Source organism: Nicotiana tabacum, chromosome 11 (genome assembly GCF_000715075.1).
Source record: "Nicotiana tabacum cultivar K326 chromosome 11, ASM71507v2, whole genome shotgun sequence".
NCBI classification, from domain to species: domain Eukaryota; kingdom Viridiplantae; phylum Streptophyta; class Magnoliopsida; order Solanales; family Solanaceae; genus Nicotiana; species Nicotiana tabacum.
In genome coordinates, this window is record NC_134090.1 from 170,627,365 (window position 1) to 170,644,570 (window position 17,206).

Genomic DNA, 17,206 nt, shown 5'->3' on the forward strand with positions numbered 1-17,206 from the left:
TACCCATTGTACAATGGGGTAGAATAAATACAGAAAAACTATAGGTTAAGTGTAAACAGAGTTGAAGAAAATTATTTTTATTTTCAGGTAATTGAATAATTAATTAATTTGAAGAGGAGCCTTAAATTTGTCTTTGTGTGACATATTGGTCAGGGGTTCGTGCCGTGGAAGCAGTCATTAATGTTTGCATTAAGGTAAGTTGTCTCAGGGGCGAAGCTATTTTGGTTGAAGGGTGGTCAACTAACCACCATTCGCCGAAAAATTATACTACGTATAAGGTAAAATATTACTTGTTATTGATTAAAATATAAAAACAGGCTTTGAACACCCTTGCATAGCCCACTGGCAAAGGGTGTGTTAGGACCGAAATAATCAGGTGTCATGCGGAATCTAGCAAAGCAAACCTTGAACGACGATAAATCATATAACGAAAGAGAGATCTACCAAAGGAGACACAAACATTTAACGTAGTTCAGTCAACTGATCTACCTCCACATCGGAGATGAGCAATCCACTATATAAAAAGAGAGTACAAAATATCGAGAGAACAACCTCACGAAAAGGCAAACACAAGTGACACACTAACACTTGTCCCGTAAAGTTCTCCCCCTAAACAAGACTCCCAAACCCACAGTGGCTACATTGTGGATGCTACTGAATGAGAAGGAAGGATCCTCAATTTATACAAGTCCAAACCTTTTCCTACAAGAAAAAGGACTAGCCAAATATGGGAGATTTGTAATTTTCTTCTACAAAAAGAAAAACTCAATTAAGATAATTATATTGCCATTTTCCTTCAACAAATAGGAAAACCAAATATGGTAAGAAAATTACGACAAACACCTAACAAGGTGTTCAAATTTTGAACACCCTTAATTTCCTGGCTTCGCCAACTGAGTTGTCTACATCATTATCCCTTGGGTGCGGCCATTCCTCGGACCCTGCGTGAATACCGAATGTTTTGTGCATCGGGTTGTCCTCTTTTTTTAACAATTAATTAATTCAGATTTTTTTGTTTTCCACCCGGTGTCAGTACCCAACATTGGGGCCCCGACACTGGATTCGCATCGCGTAATGCCTATTAAAAAGAAAAGCACTCTATACTAGAAACTTTTTCATGCCCATGACTCGAACTCAAAAGATAGGGAATCATATTCATCCCACACAACTCTTGGCGATAATTTGGATTATTAGTTGTTCTTGTTATTAAATTCTTTCTATTATTGTTGCATTAGGTTTGAAGGAAATAACTGATAATAGAAAGGTTACTATAACTAACAAAATTATTTTCATTACATTAGGTTTGTCATTTTCCCAAAATAGTTATTTTGGTCATATCTCTTGTATGCAAGAAAACTAGTGGTTGGGGTGAAATTGATAAGTGGAATTTAACAGTCTAATTATGTATGTTTCTTTGAAATAAACTAATGGCAATAGCTTTCCTGATTTGATTAACTTAAAATGATGGTCAAAAGTCTAGTAAGTTTTATTTAATTTACAGCTCAATATTTGTGGTGAAATAATGTTTCACTTGGCTTCTAAGTTAAGGCTAGTTGTGAATGATTGGATATAATTTTTCCACTTTTTGTATATTTTTCGTAGTTTACACTATCAGCATAATTTAATCTGTAATAGCATATCATGTATTTATTTTCTAGAAATGATTAGTTCCACTTATTACATATGAATAATTACTTGAATTGTCGTTTAAATGACTATCGGTATATAGAAATTAAACTCAGTATTTAAATTGGAGCATGGAGTGTTTAAGAAATTAGGTAAAGTCAGCACCAACCATTACTTGTTTAAAGGGTGAAGTTGGAGAGTGATTTGAGATTTAGGTAACATTTCAACTTCATTTTAGTTGACATTTTTTTATACCCACCCTTACCTAAGCCAATCTCTCATGGAGCAGGTGACATACCAAGATTTAGAAGCATCTTTAAATATATGAATAAGAAAAAAAATCATGATTATTTCACTTTCACCATCATTAGTTGTCCTAATTGTTGGCCAATAGATTCCTCTTTTTCATGTCGCTGTGTCTGAGTCAGCTTGCATGGACATCTAATTCCGCAGGGTACCCGCTACCTCTCATCAACACATATGCCAAATAACAGCTAAAAAAAAATTTAAAGAGCTTTTTCCATCGTAATCTGTCTGCCCCACCTGCTTTTTTGCAAAAAAATGTTACGGTTGTTCCACAAAAGGTTTCTCGAATAACAGCCCCATATAATAAAAAAAGTACTATTGTATTAGCACTGAAGGGGAGGGCGTAGTTGATAAAGTTGCTGCCATGAGACCAGGAGGTCACGGGTTCAAATCGTGGAAACAGCCTCTTGCAGAAATGCAGGGTAAGGCTGCGTACAATAGACCCTTGTGGTCCGGCCTTTCCCCGGACCCCACGTATAGCGGGAGCTTAGTGCACCGGACTGCCCTTTTCTATTGTATTAGCATCACAGTAACACGATGGAATTGCGACAAATTGGTGAAATCCCTTCTGTCTAAGAAACTAATGGGCAAAATGAAATTCAGATCCAAATCCTGTTCATGATAGAAGCATCAACAGCCTACAAAGAATGCTGTTAACTAGAACAAAGTGACACTAGGAAAAGGAAAAAGAAGAAAAAAGACACTAGCACAAAAATGACAGCCTAGTCAAAGAAATTACAAGGAATTGAAGTAACATCCATGAGAAAATGCCAAGTTGTAAGATGTCCAATTTTAGTCTTACTGGGGCGGAGCACGACTATCTGATTTTCTTGAAGCAACAACTTGAAATAGTCAATTGTCGATCCACGTCAAAAAATTGATTTGTCTGATCATTTGAGTAGTCAAAAATTGACAGGAGAATACGAACTCCTGTGACCATGAGAAGGTCCTCTAAATCTCCGCACCAATGATAAAAACATACTCTGCAAAAAGAGAATATAAATGTGATAATAAGTACCAACGTTCAACTAGCAAAGAACACATAATCCGATTAAAAAAAATGTGCACACCATTAAAAGAAGGCTACTCTCAATCTTTTCTCTTCTTTTTTAAGTTATCGTGATAAAGCGGAGGACTATGATGTAGTGTTTCAGCAGGTCCACTAATCCACAATTCAACTAAGACACTCTTCGTGAACTCACATTAGCCATAAACTTCAGCTTGTATGAAAATTAGCAGCAAGGAAGAAAGAGTTTAGAATACAACACATAAATCCAGCAGATTTGTCCATCCACGAGGTAGAGAACTCGCAGCTAGAGTCGACAACCACCAAACTAATGCAACTATGGTCCATAGAACTCGGACATTGCTAGGTGTTATAATTGAATTCATGGCTAACACGCCGATGTTGGGTGTTCTTTCATGATACCATATTTGTGGTGACACACCTGGGTGCTATAAATGATTAAAACCAAAGCTTCCCACTGCATCCTTTTTCTCTTAGTAAAGAACCACGACTGTGATTGCTCCTAGCCTATCCCCAACCTCTCCTGGAAAGAAGTTACTCACTAGAGACGTTTGGACAAGCAAAATCAATTCTGTAAAATGTTCCACCCTTAATCCTAGCCAATAAGGAATTTTCACCAGATCAAACAACCCCGCTCTAATATAAAACACCAGCATTATTTAATACCTGTAACGTATGTGGCAAGCTCGCCCAAAACTCCAAGTTTGGAATTATCTGCATAAGTTTAGGAGAAGGAAGATGTCAGATTACAGCATTTTAACAATTAAATGTTGCTCACTAGCAAAGTCAAAACGAGTTTTAAATAACCACACCGCACTCGGTGAAAAAAAAATGTTCTTAGTCGGGAATAATATTTAAGCCAACAGAGTATCTCCAAACAGTGGACTAAACTTAGACTATGGTTACTTCACTAACATCTGAGGTAGCTAAATTTTCCATAAAAACTCTTATTTTGTAAGTAAAATTGTCACCAGGTTACATTAAAAGAATTAATATTCTCTTCCATTTTGCCTGAAATTAATTAAGAGTGGGCTCAGCTTATGAATTCTTTGACTGATTATGATCTAATTCATGGCCTATTAGAATTAGAAGTAGAAGGCACTCTGGTGGGATCTCCATGGTCAGAAAGTCTTTTTCTGCCACTTTGTTAGTGATCAGGTGGCATTACTTCTTCAGCCTGAATCAAGGAACCCGTTAGATGTGAATGCTATTAATTTAAAAGATACTTTCTCAATCCTAGAATAATTTGGAGAGAGACAAAAGATAGATAGGAAAAGCCAAAAAGGAACTTAACAACCTTGTAAGATCTGTAACGTTCATCAATGACATGCACTAGGGTGTAGCAAACTACAACTCGAGGAAAACTGCAAGCTTACACACACAGAAGTGAAAAAATTATACTCCCTCTTCTAGAAGTGTGTTTATGATACCTTAGTGTAGTGAACTTTCTATGTGCAGATATAGAGTGCAATTTTGAATGCACTCATCGCACTTATTATAGAGTCAAGTCTTGACTGCAATTTGCAACTGTTTGTAACATCCACTTCAATGGTAAACTGAAAAGACAATAATAAATTTGGAAAGTCTAACTGGTTAATTATGAAGCAACAAACCCAAATCATACTCATCCTAATTTGATTAATTTGCCCCCAACACAAAATTAAGGTCACAATATTTTCCTCGGTATTCAATCAAATAACGGTGTGTCTGGTATGAAGGAAATTATTTTCCTGGAAAATAGTGATTTTCTTGTTTATTTTCTAGTGTCTAGTCAGTAAGCAGAAAATAATTATTTTCTGGAAATATATAATTTTAGGCAAACACTATGAGAGACGGAATGGGTGAGGGTGGGGGAAGGTCCAGGGTCAGGGTTTGGTTCGAGGTCGGGGTCTGATCCAGGTTCGAGGTCGGTCGGGGTTCGAGGGTCAGGAGTCCGGGACTCAAAGCGGCCAAGGGGTAGGCAGTGTGGACTGAAGTGTCGGGGATTGCCGAGGGTGGAGGAGGTATGTCCTATATCTGAGGCCCAAGCGTCGAGGGCGGAGTGGTGTCTACGGTGAGGGGGTGCCAAGGGCGGGGAAGCTTTGGGGGGGAGGGGGGAAGGTAGGAGAGGTTTAGGGTGGAGATGGTGGGAGAGTGGATGGTCCAACAAGAGTTTTAGAAACTATTTTCCCTCCTCCTTGTAGAGAGGTCATTTTCCTTAAATTGGACGAAAATGAGTTCATAAGAAAAATATATTCAGCCAACCGATCATGGAAAAATTGAAAAACATTTTCCGAAAGATATTTTCCTCCATGCCAACCACACCCGAAGTGTTATCATTCCTTTGCAATATGTTTTCATCTCAAAGTTCACAATTATCCACCTTTGCATCACTCAACCACCACAGATTGCATTCCCATCTACAACCACAACTCATCAATATCTGCACAAGCCGAGGACCAAATCTGTAATTATACTATACTTAGAAGTCTTGCCTTGCTTATCTAGAAAGATTTATTATTCGTAAAAGACTTTTCCATAAAATCAAAGGAACCCACTATTCTTATCCTTTTGCTTTGTTGCTCAACAGGTTTATTGAGGTTTATATATGGGCAGTTCCCCTAGGGCGGGCATCATGGTTGGTCAGATATAGTCCACCAAGAGGCTCCACGTAAATCACCAGAATCAGATCATGATGTCTTTGTAGTTTTGATCATTAGATCTTCCTGAATTCGATCACAAATACAAACTGAAGGAGAATCTAATGATTCCAAAACTGGACGACCCCATTTCATAGTTTCCAAAGGAGCTCTATCTTTTCTCCAGGAGATGAAATCAAAAAATGGAGTACATACAGTGGAATTTGAGGATATTGGAACTTAGGGATGGTCTGGAATTGCAAATGTCAAAAACAATAATAGCAAAAGCAGGAAGGAGCAGTGTTTGGAAAAGCGATCGCTTCGTCGCTTTAAGCGCGAAGCGACCAGGTATCGCTTTTCCCTGCCTGAGGCGACTCGACAGTGTGAAGCGCACGCTTCAGTGGACAAAGCGACGACAAGACGGGTCTGTTTTTTTATTACACAAAACAGACCCCTAAGATCGCTTCTATTAATTGCTCGACAAAACAGACCCCTTCTCTCTTCTTCATCGACAAAACCTAGGGTTTCTGCTATTTTTTCTCTTATTCATCGACAAAAAATCGCTCGACCATTGCTGACCATTTCTCCAGTCCAGGTAATTTTCTTCCTCTCCTTTCTTATTCTCATTTTTTTCTTTCTTCTTTCTTTCTTCTTCTTGTTCCCGTCCAGATTCTCCTATTTTTTCTTTCTTTTTCCTTCTTTCTTCCTTCTTCTTTCTTTCTTCTTCTGACCAGTCGCTGGACTGCACAGCGCTGGTTTGATTCTTCTTCTTCCTTTTTCCTTCTTTCTTCCATTATTTATATATGTTATCTTTTTCAGTTTATTTGTTTTTTTTAGTGTATATTTCAATATATAAAATTAATTATTATATATATGTTATATTTTCAGTTTATTTAATTAATTTTATATGTATATCATTTTAAAAATTTATTTTTATTATTATTATTATATGTTATATTTTAGTTTATTTGATTTTTTTAATGTGTATTTCAGTTTATAAAACTAATTATTATATAAATTATATGTATTTTCAGTTTATTTGATTATGTATTTTCTTATATCTTAATAGGGATTTCAAAATGCCTCAAAGTTCGAAAGAGAAAGACCCGTCTTGGCGATATCGCGATAGAGTTAATGAGAAGAATACAAATGTTGTATGCAAGTTTTGTAACAAGATTACAACGGGTGGAATTTATCGCTTTAAATTCCATCGTATTGCTGCCGATAGAAACGTCACAAGTTGTCCGAAATGCCCACCGGAGGTGAGGGATGAAATAAAGAATTTTGTTGAGAAGAAGAAGGAGCACAAAAAATCAAATGAGTCATCAACCATTGGTGACCAATCTTGATGATGATAATGATGATATTGAAGAATTGTCACTTCCAAAAAAACGGGGAAGAGATGCAATCTCCTCAAGCCATGGATCATCGACGGGTACGAGTAGGACTAAAGGTTCCTATAGATTGCTACTTCCCAAAGAAGCCGGAAGCAAAGAGCGGCGGAAAAGATGTACAAAAAATTGCTAAGGACATTTTGAGGGATCGTGCAGTTAGAGCTTTTGCACGATAGCTCTATGATGCTGGGCTCCTCTTCAATTGTGTCAACTATGACACTTTTGGAGACTTTATTGAGGCCGTTGGTCAATACGGACCTGGAATGAAGCCTCCCACTTATCATGAAATCAGAGGTCCTTATCTAAATAAGGAAGTGGAGGAGACTAATAAAATTGTGGAGGAACATAAAGTTGCGTGGAACAAGTATGGCTGCTCCATTATGATGGATAAGTGGACGGCAAGAACTGGGAAAATGATTATTAACGTGTTGGTGAATTCTCCCAAGGGAAGTTTGTTTCTTGAGTCCATTGATGCTAGCGACTCATCCACTGACCACATCAAAATGTTCACCTTGTTTCAGAACACCATTGAAAAGATTGGCCCAAGCAAAGTTGTTCAAGTGGTCACTGATAATGCGAGTGAAAATGTGAAAGCGGGTGGCATGGTGGAAGGAGCGTACAAGAATGTCTATTGGACTCCATGTGCGGCTCATTGTATCAACTTAATCTTCGGGGACATTTTCAAGGAAAAACCCTTCTCTACAGTTTTTGGCCAGGGCGTTAGGGTACATTCTTATATTTCTCAGCGGCCCTTGTTATTGAATATGATGAGAAGATTCACCAGACAAAAAAATTTGGTGAAACCAGGCAAGACAAGGTTCGCCACTGCTTTCTTGACTTTGCATAGTATCCACTTGCAAAAAGACAATTTGAGAAAGTTGTTCACTTCAGAGGAATGGAGCAAGAGTAAATTTGCAAAGGAAAGTGCGGCGAAAAATGTTGCACGCATTATTCTTTCTTATTCTTTTTGGAATAATGTCCTTCATGCTCTTAAAATTGGTGGCCCTTTGGTTAAAGTACTCCGTTTGGTGGATGGGGAGCAAAAATCACCAATGGGCTACCTCTATGAAGCTATGGATAGGGCCAAGGAGACTATTCAAGCATCATTCACTGAGCAGAAATATGCAAAGGTCTTTCAGATCATTGATGCAAGATGGAATGAGCAACTTCATAGACCTTTGCATGCTTCTGAACTCGTCACTCTTTTATGATCAGCATGAGAATAATTCATTGGCTAGAGAAGTATGGATAGGATTCCATGAGTTTTGTTATCAAGTTGACCCCAGATGAAGACTTGCAAGAAAAGAAAGTAGATCAGCTTGCTATTTACAAGGCAGTTGAAGGACTTTTTAAGCTCCGACTTGCTATTAAACAAAGAAAGTCGAAGTCGCCAGGTGACCAAGTGTTTCTATATTTTATAGCTCTAACTTTAATGTATTTTTTATACTTATTAACTCTCAAACATTTTTTTTGACTTCTATAGTTGAGTGGTAGGACCAATATGGTGTACAGACTCCGGATTTACAGACTTTCGCCATCAAAGTTCTAAGTTTAACTTGTAGTTCATCCGGATGTGAAAGGAACTGGAGCGTTTTTGAACACGTGAGAAATAAAAAGAATTATTTCGTGTTTTGAGATAAAGTAAATTACATCTCAATTGTCCCAACTCCTACTAATTAGTTGACACATTTTGTTTGCAGATTCATACAAAGAAGAGGAATCGACTAACCTTGAAGCGCCTCCATAATCTAGTGCTAATAAAATACAATAGAGCATTGAGGCGTCGCTACAACCACCGCAATCTAATTGATCCAATTCTTTTAGACAATATTAATGAGGCTAATGAGTGGCTAACCGGAGTCCCCGAAAATTGTGAAGATGAAGAAGTATTTGAAGGCGACTCTAATTTCACTTGGGGTGAGGTTGTGGTTGGTAGTGGAGTTGGGGAGAATCCTTATGGTTTAATGGGGAATACTTCAAGTTCAAGCTTGATTAGGAAGGGAAAAAGTGTGGCTACTACAAGTCGATCCCTATCCCTAATTGATGAAGATGAAAGTGATCATGAAGAGGAATAGGAGGGGGAAGAAGAAGATGACGAGCAATATGAAGATAATAGAGGAATTCAAGATTTTGACAATCTTGAAGAAGAACGAGAAAGAGTAGAAGAATACGATGTTGATTCTAGTAATTTAGTAGCTATGATTTTGCTTGTCCTATGGTTTGTGGAGGATTTGGTGGTACCTAGTACCTACTTTTAAGTTTTAAAATTGAAGTTTTTGATTATTTATAATTTTATATTGTGTCTTTGCAAGGTTTATATTATGTTATTTAAGAACTGCGCTTCACTTTAATAAAGTGTGCGCTTCGCTTTTTAAGCGAGGCGAGCCCTTGTCGCTTTTTTGCGCTTCTCGCTCTTAAAAACACTAGGCAGGAGGGATCACCAAAATTATATCCTAATCTCATGTATCAAAATAAAGGTAACAAAGTAGAAATGAACATATCAACAATTATCCTGATGTACTTGTGCCGGAATATGCTCAACAATAGAACCAGTTCAAAAATAATAGCGAAATGGCTTGAAAACCCTCACAAATATGCATACTATTGATATAACAGACAATAGTTCGAGCACAGTCATCTTGAAAAATAGCAACTAATTGTGAATGTCCCACGATGATCAAGAAAAAGAATCGCTTAACAACATGACCAGCGATCAATATAGAGGGAAAGTAAAAGGCGAGCGATGCAGCCTAAAAGACCTATAGCTGACTCTAGAAAACTAGTCAAGGCATATGGATAACATCCTGTCCAAGGACTACCACTTACTTTCCGAGGAAATGGGAACACTAATGTTTCTCTAAGACTACAGGTGATGTTTTCAGTCAGAATTTGACTTCTGTCCCCTATTACCCAAATTCGTTTCCCCTCCACGTAAACACCTTGTTATTAGATTGTGATCCTTTTATTTTGTCATATCTGATTTTTTAAGTAAAAAAATCTGACTCCACTACTTGCTCCCTGCTTTGCATATCATATCTGTGTATTTATATTGTTCCAACTTAGTTACTTGAGCCAATCACTTACAAAAGAATGTAGAATTATAGTTTGGAAACAAAGGGAAAAAGGAGGAGGATAGGGCAGCAAAGAGGCCAGCCACAGTCAAGTAAAGACATATTCGCCAAGTAGTCTGGATAGTAACTTTCATGCACCTATTCTGCTAAACTGAAATGAACACAGAAGAGAGAAAGTGAAGCAACATACGTCTATCCCACGAATGCCCAAAGAGAAGTACCGATAGGCTGCACCACCTAGCAAGTAAACTCCAAAGAGGCATAGGATTCTGTGCAGTGTGTATCAATCAGTTATTAGTGAGTAAGCAACTCCATTATATAGTCTATGTTTTTAACAATTAATCTTACATGATCATCATGGTACCAAACCAGCCCATTCCTTGACCGTGAGAGGATATAATCATTGCGCAGCCAGAGGGGTGATGTATTTGTGTAGCCTGTCAGCAAAAAAGCATGAACTCCTCATTGAAATTATCCATAAGACCCAAGTTCTTGAGAAAGTTAAGAGATGAGAAATGAAGAGGCGATTGAAGAATGCACCAAATTGTTTGATTCTCGTATGTATGCAAACTTGGCAAGAAATCTGAGCATGCAATATACTCAACAAGGACTGCTGAGCTCTAGCCCTCCAAACTAATCTTGCACTCGAGCCTAACACCAAGCCTAGAGCAGCAGCATGCCCCAAGCTGGCACTTAAGACCAAACAAGCAACCACCAACTTGGGCCTAGGACTAGTACTCAACCCTAAAGACAAGTGCTCCCCTAGAATATGCTTCTATGATCAATGCCTTCCCGAGGGGTTCTCTCTTTTTTCTAGCACGTTATTATGAAACTATTCTTCCCACAGAAACTCAATGTCATTTCAAGGTTCCCATCTAGGTGCCTCCCATCTCCAAAACTACTTGCATCCCCATTCACATTAGCAATTTTGATTTGCAGCTTCATTTTATACCATGCTGGACTAGAAGAAATTATCATAATGTGGCTATCCGTACCTTATTGCCAGTTGATAAAAAAAGCAAATCTATGTATTTCATTAACCAAGATCCTTCTTATAGAATAATGACGTCAAGTACTCCTATGAGTGACACAAAGTACTCCATAACGAGATTGAAACATGGACATTCAGAGTACTTACATAATCACAAGTCCCAACTAATTCAAGTGTCCGAGGAACCTGGCAATGGAATGGAAAGGAAAATCAATGGCCGAATTCCAATAAAATGTCACTAAAAAAAAGTAGAGCCCATACTCAAAGGAAACAACCCCTTACTTGAACTCCATTTGTATCACATACGATAGACACAGCAAGTGAACAGTTGAGCTTCGGCCCTCTGTAGGACATTTTAGCTGTGATGCCTTTGAGTGGATCCTTTTTATCTGCCGTATTAATAAACACAGGAAAAAGAATAAAGATTTCCAAATTTAATCTAGTAAATGTGACTCTGGAAGTAATTGCAGACTATATCTGCATGAAAAGATGCTACAAATTCATAATAAGTATTGATCCTGTACCCAACAACAAGAAGAACAAGAAATTGTTCTTCAAAGGTAATTGATAATAACTTCTTCCCTTTAATCTGAACTAAATAATAGAGAAATTCTTACCAATGAGTTCAAAGATTGTGCTTGATGAATATCCAAGAGTAGTGCACACTGGATAACCTGCACTAACCATACTAAAACCATTAAAGGAAAGAGAATAAAGAATCGACTTGTGTACAGTTAGCTAGATTTTTTGGACGAGTAGATGTATGTGCTCATGATATGCTTTGTAAAGATCACACCATCTTGGCCTCTTATTTCTTCAAAATTTGTTAAGCGCTTTTGCAATCAAACGTTCAACTATAACAACAGATAGCCCCCATACCTTTCCTTTTAGTTCCCAATATAGTTGGCACGAGATAGACATATGGACGAGAAAAATTGTAACATATTTTTCAATCTTGATTAATCCACTGGATATGGAGTACATAAAATTTCAAAAGGAAAAGCTTTCCTTTTTCAGTTTTCTTCTTTTTTCTTTTTCTGATAAGGGAAAGCGTTGTTCTCCTTGGCATATCCAATTATTTAAACCATTTAAGTTGATGAAATTTAACATGTCTTGACCTACCAGTTTTCTACCATAACTTAAAGGACACATTCGGAATGGGAGGTAAAAGGAGGACATGTAATGTTGTAAACGCTGTTAATAAAGTGAAAAAGAATCCTAGATATCCATAAGTTCAAGAGTATTCACCTCCAACAGTGTTAGCCACGAGGGCACTACAACCCATTCCACAACGAGAATTACCACCACAGTCCTGCAAGCGTAAGCATGTTCAAGTTAGAGTCATGTATGTAGTGAATGGACTGACATTTCTGAAAATCGCTATCAAAGTCGACAATTGAAAATAATTCCACTTCTAAAAGACAGAATAGTTCTATATATGGGCCAAACAAGTCCAAGCTGCATGTGACAAATAAAATCACTTGAAGATGCTTCACCATAGACAACAAATAAACAAACTTCATATATGTACATCTTGGGTATGAATGTTCAGTAAGTTTGAGCAGAACATAAATGTATCGTAGCATAGTTGATAGTCCTCTAAAATCCCTAGCTAGACACCCAAAAGTGAATTATATATTTCCAGTCGCAAATCCAAAATATTCGTCAAATAGCAAATATTCAATCTATGGTATTATGATAATAATCAGAGTCTAATTTTCAAATGATTTCTAGAAAATGAAGCTGTAATAATCTTAGTGAAGCTGTGATAATCTGTATCCATCAACCAGTCCTCCTGGCCTCTCTCCTTGTATGTTAATAATTGTTTATTCTATGGCATTTCCTAGTTTGCAGAAATTAGCCCAGTTTACACATCTGCAGCCCCACATTAGTTCTGTGTTTGGCAGCTACTGCCTATTAATCTATTAGTTTTACAGAAAGGCTAACTCATTTTCTGTAGCACATAATGAAACAACACTCTACATTCATAGGCTAAAAAGAGAAAAATTTGTCCCGTTATTGCATTAACTAATTGGCAACGGAACAAAGATGAAATTAGACAGGCACTTACCTTACAGTCAATACAGGTAGGAGGATCATGGTTGAAAATCATTGCATCACAAAGCTGCTCCATATACAAAGAGGAAGCAAAGTGAGATTCACTGAAGTATTAGCAGTTCCCCAGTTTAAAAAGTAAATAACATCCAAAAGCTAATCATTTTTTTCTCGTCACAAGATGTAACTCCCATGTTTATTAACGATACCATAGGCCAACTATGTTATGATTCCTAAATACACATACTGAAACCCATAATGGCTCATTCACAGATTTAATAGCAGCTACAAATCATACTTCTTATCCATAGACCTCAGACAATTAGGAGCTTATAAGATACTTCCTTTTTTCTTTCTGACAAAGGGAAGATTATAAAATATACATAATTAGATAGTCAATGAGCAAGTCTCCAAAAGTTATTGTACAATGAAAATCAAACTAAGCATGACAGTGTAACCTGATGCAGCCAACCTGAAACCATAGCACAGTCCCATTTGCAGCCACCTTGTAGAACCTGAAATTATGTAGAAGTACAGTGTACTTCAGTAAAAATGTCACACCTCAATAAACTAACAAAAGAAGAATTTTCTTTAGGCTCAGTATCTATGCTACTCTATATAAGTCCATTTCATTTTGCCGAGTCTCATATTGGTTGAGGGAATAGGTTGTGGTCCCCTTATATTGTCTTGGGAAATCCTCCCCTCATTAGCTAGCTTTTGGGGTTGAGTTAGGCTCAAAGGTCATATCTTCACATGGTAACAGAACTAGGCCCGTCGATCTTTGTTGCTGTGTTTCTTATTATTAGCCCCCATGTCATGTTATCCACGCTTCAATTTCTAGTTCCAGTCTTCGGCTGATTGAGGGAATGGGTTATGGTCTCCTTATATGGTCTTTGGACAATCTTCCTCTCATGATCTAACTTTTGGGGTTGAGTTGGGTCCAAGGGTCATATCTCCATACATTTCAACACTAATAATTTGTCTTTTAAGTAAAAGTAAAAGTTCTTTGGAACTAGAGTTCGCAAAATCATACACTTATCCTTAAACAGACATACAAGTCTCTAACTAAACTAAGACACTGTTGAAGAACCCTTAACCTAATGTAATTATAAAAACAACTAAGCCTCAATCCCAACTAGTTGGTATATCTTATACGATACGGGTCTTTCGCTTTAATTGTGTTCCATCCTTAGCTACAAACAATCACACCTACAAGAATAAAAGTTCCCCCGCATATTTTTTTTTATATGGTGTCTCGGTTAGCTTGCGCACACTTCGACTATTCCACCAAGTACCGCTACCTCCCACCAGCTCAAATACCAGGTAATTTTGCCACCAAGGCTTAAAACATACGAGAACAAATCAGCTAGTTTATTTTTGTTTTGCCTCCATTGAGATTTGAATATGAGATCTCATGATTTTCCTCCCACTTCTACATTATATCATAAGATGAAAGTATCAATCTGGGATCCAACAATTATTATTTCTCATATTTCATCAAATTACTGAACTATTATTCCCATGTTTCAATGTATAGCTTCCCAACTAAAATTGAAGAAATGGGCAATATGAGCTACAGTCGCAGTAACAGAAAAGGCGTGAGTTATTGAAAAATAGCAATGGAGTAAACATAGAATAGAAGGAGAGAAAGTACCCATCTTCACTGAGGATGCCATGAGGGAAATTACGAATTGGGGTTGTTAAGCTATAATTATAAAGCTTATTATTCTGCTCAAAACTGAGCTGGCACGTTGCATTGACCGAACGGAAGATGGCGGTGAAGATCAGTGGAAGAAGAAGCAGAATGAGTGAAAGGCGATTTGGGAAAATCGTAGCAATTGTCATTTCATTTACGGGAATTTCATCAGCAAATTTTGGGTGGTAAAAATTTGCAGTAATTGAAGTTGCGTTTTCTTGATCCTCAGAGAAATGAAGTTCGAATCTTGATGCTGGAATTTGGCGAAACGAAAGATGAACTCACTGGGTTTGTTTATAATACTCTATTTTTATTTTGCTAGGTATGTGCACATATTGCACAATTTGCTTATGTATGGTTTGGAATAATTAATCTCATCATAAAAGCTTACATAAGATATATAATATTTGATTGGCCATATAAGAAAAATTAGCACAACTAATGCAAGTGTTTGGTCGACAGTATTAAATAATATTGCATTGAGTTATGTTGTAATTTTATGTACTGTTTTATGCAGGATACACTATAAATATATGTGTTAACAATGCGAGAACTAAAAAATTTAAAGACAAAAATACTCTTTTAAAGTAACTAATTTGTGTGTATGTATATATAAATTATTAATTACTGCATAATAAATTTTTATTATTAATCCCCGTATAAACAAAATCTGTTGTATCTAGCAAAATACTAGATTAGGAGACTTAGGGGTTCTCCTTCGTGGAAGCGAATTTACAGCAACTACGATTTGTTTTCCCGATTGTCGGGAATCCTCTCAAGACGAATGAACTCCCTTGTTTCCACAACCTCAAAATCACATCGACGCAGAAATAGATCTTTTGATATGTAAAAATCCTATCCATATCTGTTACAATCCATGTTTTTGTACCTGAAAGTACATCGTGAGTCAATTGATGTAAGCTCAAAAAGGATGAAATCCTTCTACAAGGACAAGAAAGGTTTGCCGAAGTGTTAAGCAAGTTAAGATGAATATGAGACTTGTTAATCATGATTTAAATGAGTTTGAAGCCATGATATGGCTATATATGATGTTTGTATATGAAGTATAAAGTTTGAGAAAAATCGGATTTAAGTTGCGGAAAAACCGACTAAGGATTTGCCTTGTAATGGAGTTTTTTGAGTAATAAATTTCGTGTACTATACGAGATCTTTTTGGACATATTATATACCAAATTGAAGGTCTTGAAATGTAGTTTCCAACTCTCTTAACCGTTCGTTCATATGACATCCGGATAAAAAGATATAAGTGTTTGAAAAAGGGCCAATAAGATGGTACCAAGTAGCACCTTTTTGACTTTTCAACAAAATGGGATATTTACATCCCTTATCTCGTCTCTTTCCCCGTTTTTCCAGAGAGAACGACCAAATAACACCCGTAACCTTCCCCTTAAGTTCTCCACAAGGGTTTCCAATAAGATTATCATCCGGGGCACGAAATCAAGTAGCGATAACATTAAAACGATCCCTACGACGTAAATATCGCTATATTGCTTCTCTTTTTCTTTGTAGTTTGAGTTTTGGAAGATATTTAATATTTAAGAAAATACCTTATTTCTGTATTTAAGCTTTCAAATATGAAGGAAGGTTGATAAATACATTTCGTAATAGCTAGAACTCACGGGATGGTGATCGGAAGCCGTGAGTTCGAAGTATTCGACTTGTTGTGGGCTGTTTTTAGGTTGTTTCATGTAGCTTTTGGGCTGTATATTTTGCTGCTATTTAATGGAGTTTTTGGAGGATAAATGGTGTGGAGAAACACCACGTAATGGCAAAATGATGGATTAGTCATTCTTTGTAATATTTTCGGGGTGTTGGACACTATTATAGTTGTCATTTTTGGTATGAATTGATTGGGGTGTGTTGGGCTGTTGTAATCTAAATATAACATGGATTTCGACTTGCATCCACTGTAGGAGGTAATTATATTGTGTTCCTACTGGCGCTTAAGGTTATCTTGGCATTGGATAAGTTAAATGGATGAACTAGACATGAACTAGTGTATAAAGTTGCTAATTAAGAATAATTGGAGTTGTGGATCATTTTCTTTGTTATGGATATATGGTATAAGACTAGAATTATTGATGAATGACTTCATTATCATGTTAATGATACTATTAAATTAAAGTAAAAAAGTCTATAAGGGATGATATGGGGTATACGAATTTCAATTGGAGCTTGTCGCTCATCGTAAAATAGTTGTGACTTGTTGTTGTTTTATGGTGTCTTGTTATTGATAATTATGTATTGCTGGATTTCTCTGGTAATTGTTGTTGGTATATGGTATTGGAGTAGGCTCTTGTTACAGGGGAGATGCTGCCCGAATTTATATAAAAGAGCTACAAGTTTATGTTGCAGACTTAGCCTTTATTCAATATTGATTTTGAATCTCCTTATGCAATGG

General features: G+C 36.9%; 1 protein-coding gene across 2 annotated transcripts; it reads right to left on the reverse strand.

Moving 5' to 3' along the window:
* Positions 1 to 2,475: 2,475 nt before the first annotated feature.
* Positions 2,476 to 15,108, reverse strand: LOC107759797 (uncharacterized). Of its 2 annotated transcripts, none has more exons than XM_016577806.2 (11): positions 14,743 to 15,108; positions 13,561 to 13,603; positions 13,105 to 13,158; positions 12,282 to 12,345; positions 11,651 to 11,707; positions 11,316 to 11,422; positions 11,181 to 11,219; positions 10,391 to 10,479; positions 10,233 to 10,311; positions 3,626 to 3,673; positions 2,476 to 2,915 (listed from the first exon to the last, which is right to left on the reverse strand). In XM_016577806.2, the coding sequence occupies exons 1-11, from the start codon at positions 14,931 to 14,933 to the stop codon at positions 2,835 to 2,837; spliced, it is 852 nt and encodes a 283-aa protein (XP_016433292.1). In that variant the 5' UTR covers positions 14,934 to 15,108; the 3' UTR covers positions 2,476 to 2,834. The 2 variants fall into 2 exon arrangements, with proteins under 2 accessions (XP_016433292.1, XP_016433293.1); XM_016577807.2 differs by having other exon boundaries at positions 13,547 to 13,603; positions 14,743 to 15,107.
* Positions 15,109 to 17,206: the final 2,098 nt, after the last annotated feature.

Excerpts from the sequence above, each read along its gene's own strand:
- LOC107759797 (XM_016577806.2), bottom strand. The coding sequence starts at position 14,933 with ATGACAATTGCTACGATTTTCCCAAATCGCCTTTCACTCATTCTGCTT. Across the intron at positions 13,159-13,560 it reads GGACTGTGCTATGGTTTCAG|CTTTGTGATGCAATGATTTT; the intron begins GTTGGCTGCATC and ends TATATGGAGCAG. Across the intron at positions 3,674-10,232 it reads TGGGCATTCGTGGGATAGAC|ATAATTCCAAACTTGGAGTT; the intron begins GTATGTTGCTTC and ends AAACTTATGCAG.